This window comes from Acartia tonsa, chromosome 9, assembly GCF_053477335.1.
Source record: "Acartia tonsa isolate MP-2025a chromosome 9, ASM5347733v1, whole genome shotgun sequence".
Classification (NCBI taxonomy): Eukaryota; Metazoa; Arthropoda; class Copepoda; order Calanoida; family Acartiidae; genus Acartia; species Acartia tonsa.
The window spans coordinates 43,161,031-43,173,738 of NC_137268.1; the positions used below are offsets into that span (position 1 = coordinate 43,161,031).

The window sequence follows — 12,708 nt, forward strand, 5'->3', positions numbered from 1 at the left end:
TTTCCTTTTTAGGTAGAAAAGCATAAAAACCATGTTACTAAAAAGAATACTAATCAAATTATTTTCCATAAAATGAATCCACCATCCTCCCAAAAGCCACATGCAACTATTTTGATAAAGATGAAAATTTTACCGTTTTCTGACATCCTCAGTCCGTTCACTGGCACATCACCTCCCTTCTGAACCTAGATATAAAATTATCATCAATTTTTAAAAGAAGTTATAATATATAAAAACCCCGAAATTTCCCTAGAAGCTAGAATATATAGTGACATAAAATTTTAACAATTAATTTTTTATTTAAGATCAGGTCGGATAAAGGGAAATAATGAAGTTATATATATACAGTGTGTTTTTTTTATGAGCACTTTTTTGAAAGCAATTTTACCCCACTTATAGTTATCAGAATTTAATGATTAATGGCTTATTTTCTTCGTTTTTTAAAGGGAAATTATGAAACAACAAAAAAAATTACAGTTTTTGTTGAAAAAGTACAGTAAAGTTGAAAATTTAGGTGTCAACATCTAAAAATGGTTTTAGCGCATTTTTCTTATGCTCAAATAATCAACCTTTTGCAAGAATGGCTGCTAAACACTTCAAAGTTGAGATATAAAGCTAAAAATGTATACAGATACTATTAGGGACATGTACTAGAACATATCAAAGTGTGAAGGTCATATCTCAACCAGGGAGGGAGTACTGGCCCCCCAAAGTCAACTACAGAAAATCCATTTTTTTAAGAAAAATGCGCTAAAACCATTTTTATATGTTGACACCTAAGTTTTTAATTTTCAACTTTACTGTACTTTTTCAACAAAAACTGTAATTTTTTTTGTTGTTTCATAATTTCCCTTAAAAAACGAAGAAAATAAGCTATTAATCATTAAATTCTGATAACTATAAGTGGGGTAAAATTGCTTTCAAAAAAGTGCTCATAAAAAAAACACTGTATATGAAAGGAGAGCAGAAAGTAAACCTTTTTGCTTCTCTGTTAAAACTATTGCATTAATCACATAATTATGTCATTTTACTTCTTGTATTTAAAATAGCTAAAACCCATCATTTTTAAAAGGGACATACGGACGTTCTAATATAAGTTACAGAGTTTATACGTTTTTCTAAATTGTGCATAACTCTTAAAGGAATAGCTATGGCAATTTTAAATTCAAATTAAGTTAACATGTCTAAATCAATAATAAGAGCTATACGTTGATGAATCGGCCCTAATTATAGAATAGCATAATACTTACAGATGAATAGATGGCTTTAACAGACTTGGGAGCTGTCTGAGGGTTGTAGGTGTGCTTTCTATAGTTCAGAGTAGAATCACTCTCGTACCCCTGGCTCAGTTTTCTAACAAATATTAAATTATCATTATTTTTTTTATTGATTTATTAACCTAGATGGTCAATCAGACACAAACATCGGTCCAACCTATTAAGAAATTTCTAGCAGACCAAGATATCTAATTATAATTTGATTATTTAGAACTTTTAACAGCAAAATTGTATCCCCAAATATTAGAATGAATGAAACAGCCGTTTGTGAACACTTTCGGACCAATAATGTGATTGGATTGTTCCTACGCTATGTCACCTTGATCCAATTCAGGAAAAGTTTATTTAGACTTAATATTTATTTACTTTTTTCTTTGTTATGATATATGTTAAAACTTCTTTTAAATCTAGCAATATAAAATAACTTTCTATTTTGCAATATTAAAACTACTACATTTAGATATTTAAATTACTTATTTAGGGCAAAGATTGTGTAACTTTAGCTACGTTACTTTACTGACAACTTTGTAACTTAAGATTTTAAATTTCACCAGACCTCAAATGAATAATCTATCTATCTATCTCTTGCTTAGAGATAAGATTATCTATCTATCTAACTGTCAACTGGAGCAAATTTAGGTTAAAATAAGATTTAAATTCAAATTCAGCTAGAGAAATTTAAAGAATAAATTTTTAGGATGCCATATCCTTCTGATAAAAATGTAAATTTGGCAAATATATTTAATAGTTATTTCTCGCATCGTATTATAAACAATTATGTTTTTTTAGCCCCGAGGTGCCAAAGGCACCGGCTAAAAAAACTGGTTTTAATCTTATGATTGTACATTTATATATTCGTAGAAAGCTGGATATAATACGATGCTAGACATAGTTTTTTCGTATTGATGAGAACCGGTTCCTGTCCAACGGATTCGAATGAATACGAGAAAATGTATTCTTAATTTACCCATTTTTGACTTGAACAAGGCATTTGATTCAATTTAATTTTTACCTTTCAAGAGTTCTATCTCTAGATCTGTCTCCCTCCTAAAAAAATAAATAAATGAAACAATATATCAGGAGAAGGATTATGGAACTTGAAGAAAAAAATTTTTGCATTTGAAATGATCAATCATTTTATTATATGTTATGGTGGTAGAAAAGTATGAGACAAAGCATTTTTTAATGATATAATATTAAATAATATAAAATCATAGAGATACAATTTATTAATGTATTCAAATCATATTAGTTAAGGGTAAGACAGGTTAGGTTATTAAAGATGAAACCGGTAAGGTACACACACGGGAAAGCAAATACAAGAAGTTAAAAATAATATCCATTTTAACATTTACATAGATTTGTAAAATTATATGAATGTTTTTAACATATTAACATAGTTTTAAAACAAATCTGTGCTTTAGTTGTAAAAATAATATCTCTCATTTACAGATAAAGGCTCTATAATTCAATGAAAGTGATCTAAATATAACATTAAATTTAAAGGAAACATGCAAGAAATACGCCGTTTTAACTGCTGAAAGACTGCCACAAATAGATCCAATATTATATTGTAAAAATGTAATCAGTACCGACAATCTAAGTTTCTGACAAAGATAAGGTTATAATTTTGTGTCTATGCGATGTATTTTAATATTTTAATTTCTATTATGAGCAATGGAAATCTTTCAAGACTTTCATTGTACACAAAATAACATTTTAAAATGCCTAGAACTTTTTTGTTATTGAAGCTCAAGGCTTTAAATTTGTGGCATTGGGTCTACTTTTGGCAGTCTTTCAGCAGTTAAAACGTTGTATTTCTTGCAGGCATCCTTTAATCATAAAATGTATATTTTTCATAATATTTTTTGTTTCATGTTTCATCTTAATTGTATACAAATAGAGGAAATAATATTATATTCCCAACTTTTGATTTTAAGTTATCATCCTTGTTCTTACCACAGAATGCTGTTACAATTTTAACGCACAACTCATTAAACAAAACAAATGCTCCACATTTTTTTCAATCTTTCTGTTTCTTTAAGAAATAACAGAGAAATGTACATGGATGCTGAAAAAATGTTGCATTACCTCACAATTAAGTAATATAAGTTTTATTTCAGTTACAAAGCCCATAAGAATGAAGCTTTCATAAAAGTTTTTTTTTCAGAGTGGGAGGTTCTGAGTGTGGTAGGTACTCCAGATATGGTAAATGAAAAGTCTAAAATTGACCTGATTTAATGTAAGTTGCTTCGGAGAGGATGGGGGAAGTCTAATAGCCTTAAACCATCCCTAAATATCTGTAAATTTTTCCCAGAAAACTACAACCTATTTCAGCCAGTATTTCCCAAGATCTTTAGCCTCAGACAAAATACTTTTTATTATAGGATATAGGCGTAAAAGGGCATAAATTTATCATCATAAGGCCAATTTCTTGAATATGAAAGAGGCACTATAGTTTTTCTTTCGTCAAGATAATAATCCTAGTATAAAAAATTAGTAAGGTTTTCTTTGTCTGAAGCTTAATTTACAAAATTAGGATACTAAACTTATTGAATTCCCTTTTATTGGGAAGCTTCAACAAAGGTCCTTAGATGGTTTTAGGCTATTTTCGACCTCCTTTCAATCCTTTTAATACATAGCACTAAGGTCGCAGCAGCTAGTTAAATTTATAGCAATAGTCTAATTTTCAGAAACTTTAATCTTTTCTTTGCATAAGGCAGAAAAAATGCGGCTAAAGTTTGTTTTAATCATTAGACATGCTTATCTTGGCGGTCAAATGAAAACTTATATTCTTTCTAATACTGCAGTTACTCAATTAAAGTTCTCATTTATTAAGAAGTTAAATGACTTCTTTCTGTCTTATTTCATTAAAATCTACAAAGCAATGTAAATATATTTTTGTTAATATTTTTATCCATACGAATGTAGCAATAAAAAGTTAACATTTATATTTTTAGGAAACTTTCTTATATTCTGTTAATAGCTAAAAATTTCCATTTTATTTCAAACAAAATTATTTTATTTTTCTTGAGTCGGTCAAAAAAAAATAGTATTACAACCATATTAAAAGATATATCAGACAATCTTTTTAAAAGCAATTTGAATTTAACTATACTAAACATGTTTTTATTCAGGAATCAGTATCGGCAGAAATGAAAACGATTCCGTGCCGAGATAGCAAATAATTGAAACTTTGAACTTGTGTAATACAAGTTTCTACCCAAATATTTAAATATCCCTCAAGAAATTCAATATTATCTTTGGCCTAAACTTTTGACAGAATCTTATAAAAAAGGGGATGAATTAAAAAATTTATTTTGTCAAAGTATCCGAATGTCATATTAGAATAGTCCATTATTATAATATGACGTCATTCTGGATATTATTTTTCGGCAAAAATTTTTTTAATTAATCTTCCTTTTTTATAGGCACTATATGCAGCTTTCTTTTAAGAAGCAGTTTTTTTAATAAATAATCAAAACATAAGATGAATGAATATAAAACAAAACACACTAAAAGGGACAAAACAAGGACAGCACTACTACAAAACTGGGGGAAGGCAAACAACAAGGACAAAAACCTTTCTCACTGAAATATTATGCTCCGACTTGGATGATAGGAGTGGATTGAAGCTATGGGAGCCGGCATATTTGGTAATAGAGCACCCAGATCCAACAGGTGTTGTTGATCTCTTAATGAATTTGAAAAATAAAAAAAATCTTTTTAATTATTTGTATAAAAATCCACAAAATGAATGATATATGTATTGATTGGAATATTACTTTAATATGATAAAAAAAAGTTTAAATAAAAACCTTTCTTTGATTTTAAAATAAAACTCTAAAATATATTAGTGATTTCCACAAAGTACCTGGGAAGCACAGAACCCACCCTCTTATTTTTGAAGTTAATGAAACATGGAAGAGTTTTTTTCCAATTCCTAAACCTTTTGGGAGGCTCTAACCCCGTAGGGCCTTAATATTCGGTGTCCTAATTTAACCCATTATAATCTAAAGAAAAAATATACACACAGAAAACGATTAAATCTCCCTTCTATTTTCAATTTATTTCAAAATATGGGGGGGTTCTATGCTATAATTAGAACTTAGATGGAAACCTGTAGTAAAATTTTAGAGGAGCTACTCTATAACTAATTCGTCTACCTTTTCATTAACAGAGCATCTGCCAGGCCTGTAGTCTTCTATACGTCCAGGTTGCACACGGAATCTCTCTCTTTCATACCTACACACACACAGATTCAGATATAATAAAGATATAGATAGGTACAAAGGCAGGAAGGCATATTATAATTGAAGGATAAATGATTTAATGAAGGATTTAACAAGTAGAGATTTATAAGAGTATTGAAGGATAGGTAGTCACGGGATTCCTCCCCACGGGATAACTCCCACACGGGACTCCTCCCACACGGGATCCCTCCCACGGTATTCCTCCCACACGGGATACCTCCCACGGGACTCCTCCCACACGGGATCCCTCCCACGGGATTCCTCCCAAACGGGATACCTCCCACGGTATTCCTCCCACACGGGATTCCTCCCAAACGGGATACCTCCCACAGTATTCCTCCCACACGGGATCCCTCCCACGGTATTATTACAGAAATAAACATGGAGGGAGGAAATAGGAAAAAATAATCAATGTATGTATAGGCGAATAAATGGATACATAAAGTTATAAGTGGGCGGATAGAGTTAGAGACTTGAGTATATATGGATCAAAGCACGGATGGATTCAATACTAAATAGGAAAAAAAAGATATGTAAAATCAAAAAAGAAAATTATTGAAGTAGACGAATTAAATTTAATATAAATAAACTAACCTTGCTTGGGCAGAGCTAGCCGAGGGAGGTGGGCTCAAACTAAAAAAATACAAAATAAAAATATTTTTATCTTTATTAATTGATCTATTAAAAAAAATTAAACAGTAATTTATTTTCTCGTATTTATTCGAATCCGGTGGATCTTAAGCTTCAGACAAATAAAAACTTTACTACTTTATAGAAAAGATTATCAATCTTAAATGGTTTACCTTCTTTGTCTAGTTTCAGCACCAGGTGAAAAAGAATCCAGTGATCCAACCTAAATTATCAGAAAAAATTACTTCGTAATCTTTATGAGCTAATTAGCCTTTTTATTCAATTCAGTGTTTTGTTGTTGTTATCTAGTTATAATATAAGATCAAGGGTTGAAGGGTTAGTTATTATTTCGCCTTAGAGTTTTCCTCCAGACTGCAATTTTCTAGTCCAATTGAGAATTGAGTCATATTCGATACCATAAAACAAATTATAATAAAAAACATTCTATTGTGTAAAAAATGTGTAAGATAAACATTTATCTTAATCGAAGACGAAGAAAGTCGCTCAAAAAAATTGTAACGTCATAAAAATAAGGATTGAGGAGAGGAGTAGTGGGAAAGAAAACCCCTAAAAAAGAGGTGGATAATCCCACATTTTTTTGACGTCACAGGCTGATTTTTTAGCGACTTTCTTCGTCTTTATCTAAGTTATTTCTACTAGCAGTAACGTTGGTGACTCTTCCTTACTTCTTTAAAGATATGCTAGATACCTTAGACATAATTTTAACACTAGATATGGAGGAGGGATAATTTATCGTCTATTGCCATATCCTGGCACCCTTAAGGCTTAGCAAGTCTCTCATTCCTTACCTTGATATTTTGTTCTCGTTCAAATCTTGATAGGTGCTTGCTATATGGCGGTGGGCTTCTTGGTGGAGACCTAGATAGATAGATAGATAGTAGATATATAGATAGTAGATATATAGATAAAAGTAGATGGGTGGAAATTTTGACTAGTACTTTCTATATGGCGGTGGGCTTCTTGGTGGAGACCTAGATATAGAAGTAGATAGATAGAAATAGATAGATAGAAATAGATAGATAGAAATAGATAGATGGATATAAATCTTGACTGGTGCTTGCTATATGGCGGTGGGCTCCTTGGTGGGGACCTAGATAGATAGATAGATAAATAGTAGATGGATAGAAATCTTGACTGGCACTTGATTTATGGCGGTGGGCTCCTTGGAGGGGACCTAGATAGATAGATAATAGATAGATTGATAGATAGTAGATATATAGATAATAGTAGATAGGTGGAAATTTTTACTAGTACTATGTAGTAGTATATGGCGGTGGGCTTCTTGGTGGGGGCATTGATAAATAAATAGATAGATAGAAATATTGCTGTTAATTGCTTTATGGCGGTTGGCTTTTTGGTGAAGACCTTAGGTAAATGGAGAACGTCGCTCAAAAAAATTTCTGACGTCAATAAAATATTTACCTTGTAAAGTACTTAACAATGTCTATTTGAGTAATATGTTCATTTTATAAATAAAAACTTACCCTTTTCTAGATTAAAATATTTAGCTTGTAAAGTCCTTATTTTGTCTATTTAAAAAATATATCCAATGAATTAAAACTTACCCTGTAGTGCTCTTTTCTAGAGCGAAATATTTAGCTTGTAAAGTCCTTATTTTTTTCTAACAAACGTATTATCATAAATAAAAACTCGTCCTTTTCTAAAGTGAAACATTTAGCTTGTAAGGTCCTTATTTATGTTTATCTGGCCAATTATATGTATACTAGCGGCTTCGCCCCTAGCCTCTAGGGGCTTTGCCCCAAGAAAAAAAATAATTTTCTGCACCAGCTGCACCAGCAGCACCAGGAGTATTTTTTTGGGGGGGGTAAATTTTCATTTTTGGGGGGGTTGGGGGTGTCCCACCCCCCAAGAAAATAGCTTAAAACCACCACAGGACCGATAGGTATATACCCTGAAGAGTAGAATCCAATCGGTTCAGTGGTTACCGAGATCTTAAGCTTCAGACAGACAGACGGACAGACGGACAGACATCGTTCTACTTTGTATTATAGATTTAATGAATAAAAACTTACCCTGTAGTGTCCTTCTCTAGAATGAAATATTTAGCTTGTAAAGTCCTTATTTTTGTCTATCTGACTAATGATATGTATATTTAATAAATAAAAGCTTACCCTGTAGCGTCCTTTTCTAGAGTGAAATATTTAGCTTGTAAACGTAAAGTCCTTATTTAAGTATTTGAATATTAGTTCATTTTTTAAGAATAACTCTGTAGTGTCCTTTTCTATAGTAACTATTTAGCTTTAATGATATGTATATTCAATGAATAAAAACTTACCCTGTAGTGTCCTTCTCTAGAATGAAATATTTAGCTTGTAAAGTCCTCATTTCTCTCTATGTGACTAATGAATTAAAACTTACCCTGTAGAGTGTTTTTCTATGGTGAAATATTTAGCTTGTAAAGTCCTTATTTATTTCTATCTTACAATAAACAAAACTTACCCTGTAGTGTCCTTTTCTAGAGTGAAATATTTAGCTTGTAGAGCCCCTATTTCTGTATCAGTCTCGCACTCGGAGTAACTTCCTAAAATGAAAATGAAGTTAAATGATAGTCAATAACAAATTTGAAAAGTGAAAAATAAAATTGTAAACATGCATAATCATATGTTATCAAAGAATTTTTCAATCTTGTAATCATGTTCTCTAATTCGTTGGCTTTAAGACTTTGGGTACTTTTATTAACTATTGCATGTTTGTTACAAACCAACAGTGTCTGAACTTTTCCACCATTATTTTTTATATGCATACACTGTAGGATAAAAGGAAAGGACAATGCAGGATAAATTAATCTTTCCCCAATAAACTGTTATATCACAGGGAGTAAGGGAGGGGACAATGGGCAATTAATTTAATTTAAGAGATTTCAAAAATTCACTCTAATCCTTAAAATTTGGAGGAAATTGTAAAGGGTTTGTATATTAAATTTAGAAAATTATAAACTAAGAAAAAAGTCATGCAAAGCGAAATTACATCTTGTTTTTGATGAAATATATAGAGGTTTTATGGTGCGATTTTTATATTACAAGATTAAAGGACCCAGCCAACTGCTGGCTGGCTGGGCAAAAATATGAACCAATACGCCAGCCTGCCCTTTTTTATCCAGTTTATTTCCCATGCTCTATGCCCCCACCTCCCATCTCCCTTTTCCTATCGTGTGCTTTAAAAAAAGGGAGATGAGAGGAGAGGGGAGTGAAATAGAGTATGGGAGGGGGGCTGTGTATTCACAACTCTCTGTCTGCTAGATTCAAAAATAACACAACGAGTAGCGGCATTTTATGCGCAAGTACCCAAACTCAGTCAGAAACTGCTAAATTCTTGCACATTCCCTTTAAACCAGTACCCAAAGTCTGAGACTACTAAAGATTGAATATTCGATCCATTGTCCCCTCCCTTACTCCCTGGTTATATCAACTGATATGAAGTGGGAATGTTATTATTATTATGAATTTAAATTGATTAAATATCTAAAACAGTACTCAAATACTTATTAAGCTAAACAATAAATAAAAATGCAAATAATTATGCAAATCAATTAATAATTAGACATATAGGCCAGGTATGGATATTCTGAAAAACATAAAGTAAATTAAGAAACAATCTATGTCACAGAGCAAATAAGGTAAGTTTAAGCATTAAAATGTTCAAGGAATAATCAGAAATAGTATATATTATTTTCAACCAATCAAAACTAATTTTATAGAGTTAATTAATACATGATCATATGTAAAGTGTGTTACTTTATTTTATGTTTGTATTATTATTTGGCCACAACTTGGTCAAAAATGCTCACAAATCAGACCTTTTTCAACTGAAGATGCTCAAATGGTTCCTTTACAAGCCCAATCAATCAGTTTTAAGATATTTTTATATTTCAAGAAAAATTTATGAAAATACTAAAAAACAGCAAATTTGGGTGTTACCTTTATATGCACAGATACCATAAAATCAACAGAAAAAATACTTATTTTTACTTTTCTGCCATTTTTAAAGTTTGATTCTGTTGAATTGGCTATTCTTGAAGGGATTTATGCATTGAAATATACTAAAACATAATATTGGGCAGAAATTAATAGTTTAATAGATAAGTTGTCATAATGCTCATGTATTTGGATACCATCTGGGTCATCATCACCAACAGCAAGAGCATCTTTAAGATCATCATCCCCAAAATTAAGATTTAGATTATCATTTTTTTACCATATTAAAAAACTTTTTGTTTTACTTTTTGGGCTAATTATTATTACTAACAAGTATTTAAATACATCCTGTCAACTGGAGGTTGGCAGCTGTCCTCTGAAGTGATAGAGATCGAATTTCTTATTTTCCAAAAATTTCTTTCTTTAAAATACATTAATTTCTGTCCAATATTGTGTTTCAGTATAATCAATACATAAATCCCTTCAAGAATAGCCAATTTAACAGAATCAAACTTTAAAAATGACAGAAAAGTAAAAATAAGTATTTTTTTCTGTTGATTTTATGGTATCTGTGCATATAAAAGGTAACACCCAAATTTGCCGTTTTTTAGTATTTTCATCAATTTTCCTTAAAATATAAAGATATCTTAAAACTGATTGATTGGGCTTGTAAAGGAACCATTTGAGCATCTTCGGTCGAAAAAGGTCTGATTTGTGAGCATTTTTGACCAAGTTGTGGCCAAATAATAATAAAACATAAAATAAAGTAACACACTTTATATTATTAATAACATTCAAGTTTTATTTATTTTTCAGAATACCTGTCCTTGGCCCCCAAAACACCATGCATTAAAAGTTACCAAACTAGTGAAATTTAATCCTAATTGTGAAATAAGATACTCAAATTCTGATAATTTTAGATTTAATATGAAAAAACGTGAAAAATATAATTTTCATTGAAACATGATTTTTCATAATTAGATATTACATTAAAGATTGATAAAATTTAAAAGTTTTGAAAAATCAAAATAAAAAGCTTTGACGTCCGGCCTTGATTAGCAGTGATTTAACTTTAAAACATATATTGCTATCTTAAATATAGATTCACCTAAGATTATTCAAGCTATTGGCTTTGATCTAGAATTTAGTGGCTACAATGTCAAATGGTACCTCCATAAAAAAAGGCAAAAACGACACCAAGATATATATAAAGATTAGTGTGGCCCAAATGAAGGTCTAAATCGCTTTTCAATGTGCGTCATGTAAAAATAGGTTATGTATTGTTTGTAGATTTTAGCCCTATAATTGATTTTAAGAAAAAATCTATCGCTATCTCGTCAAATGCATATTTATTTTCACCTTTAATTCCCCAATTTATGAAAGACTTACACCAGATATAAAGCAAAACATCAAATTTTCTGTCTGTTTGTTTACAAACATTGAAATAAAATATTAAAATCACCAGGAATAAACATATGAAGAAAGAAAGTATAAAAATTTATTTATGTACAATTACAATAATTTGGGAAAGCTAATTCATACTGCAAAATTATTGAAGAAAAATAATTAAAGATAAGCCTTACTCTTTATTCCTGGTTTAATAAAAAACAATCAAATTATTTTTTGCAATATTAATTTTTTTATTAGTATGCTTTTTTTTAAAGTAGAATATGAGAATAAGTATATTACATATTTTTTTTTACCTTCATTTAACTTTTTATTTGAGTAAATTGTCTCTTTATTGGCGACAATGTCTGTTGAGCCATGAAATTTATTAAAAACACTTTTTCCTATTTTATGTCTTTAAAATGTATATTTTTTAGAGTTTTTCATCATTTCTCTTCTCATAAGACTAATAGCTACTGTTTTAGTTCAATTTCTTACACAAATTATCAATTTAAATAAAACAATGTTTTTAAACGTTTTTCGAAATTATTGGGCAGGAATGGCGGTTCTGCCTACTTTTTATGATTGCTTTATATTTGAACTCTTGTTACATTATTTTAGGTTGGCAGTTCTTTAATTATTTCTTGTTAAAATCATGAAAATATGAAGTTTTTGATAAAAAGCTTAAGATTGAAATTTCGAGATCAATTTTCATTGTAGAGAGGTCTAGTTTTCACTAAAAGGTCTACATTTGAGCCGGTAACAACTTCAAGGTATCCGCAAATTGATATGGTAAAGATTTAAAAATTCATGTTTTTTTGGGCCAGTCTAATAAAGATTTCCTGAAAAGCACAGTTCGATTGGTTAAGCCATTTTTGAGCTTTATTGCTTGAGAAACATACCTAAAAATCTACTTCTTTTTAAAAGCGAAGCTTTTCTATTATTAGGGTCGGTCCGTACGTCCGTCACAGACGGATAGCTCTATTCGTTAATTTAAATTAGTTAAAATTGTCCTATCGATTCCAAACTTTGCATGTTGATTCCTGTAGTAGTTAGGTACGATTTAGAAAGCGTAGCAACTCTATAACAGTTACCAGAATGTCCGTACGTCCATTTTAAACATGTTGATTTTTTTACTTTTTTAACAACAAATTTTTATGTGATCCTTTTTATCCATAGAGAAAATAATAAAAGAGAGAAATCGAG

The 12,708-nt window shown here is 30.4% G+C and overlaps 1 protein-coding gene across 1 annotated transcript in view; it reads right to left on the reverse strand.

Annotated features, from left to right (window-relative positions):
• LOC145329008 (uncharacterized) overlaps positions 1–12,708 on the reverse strand; it is a 112,358-nt gene that overhangs the window by 30,775 nt on the left and 68,875 nt on the right. The window contains exons 14-22 of the mRNA XM_080173005.1: positions 8,642–8,723; positions 6,970–7,039; positions 6,334–6,383; positions 6,125–6,163; positions 5,444–5,522; positions 4,861–4,971; positions 2,290–2,324; positions 1,251–1,353; positions 134–185 (exon numbers count right to left, since the gene is read on the reverse strand). Coding sequence (XP_080029131.1) covers positions 134–185; positions 1,251–1,353; positions 2,290–2,324; positions 4,861–4,971; positions 5,444–5,522; positions 6,125–6,163; positions 6,334–6,383; positions 6,970–7,039; positions 8,642–8,723 — 621 coding nt within the window. The remainder of the gene's footprint in view (positions 1–133; positions 186–1,250; positions 1,354–2,289; positions 2,325–4,860; positions 4,972–5,443; positions 5,523–6,124; positions 6,164–6,333; positions 6,384–6,969; positions 7,040–8,641; positions 8,724–12,708) is intronic.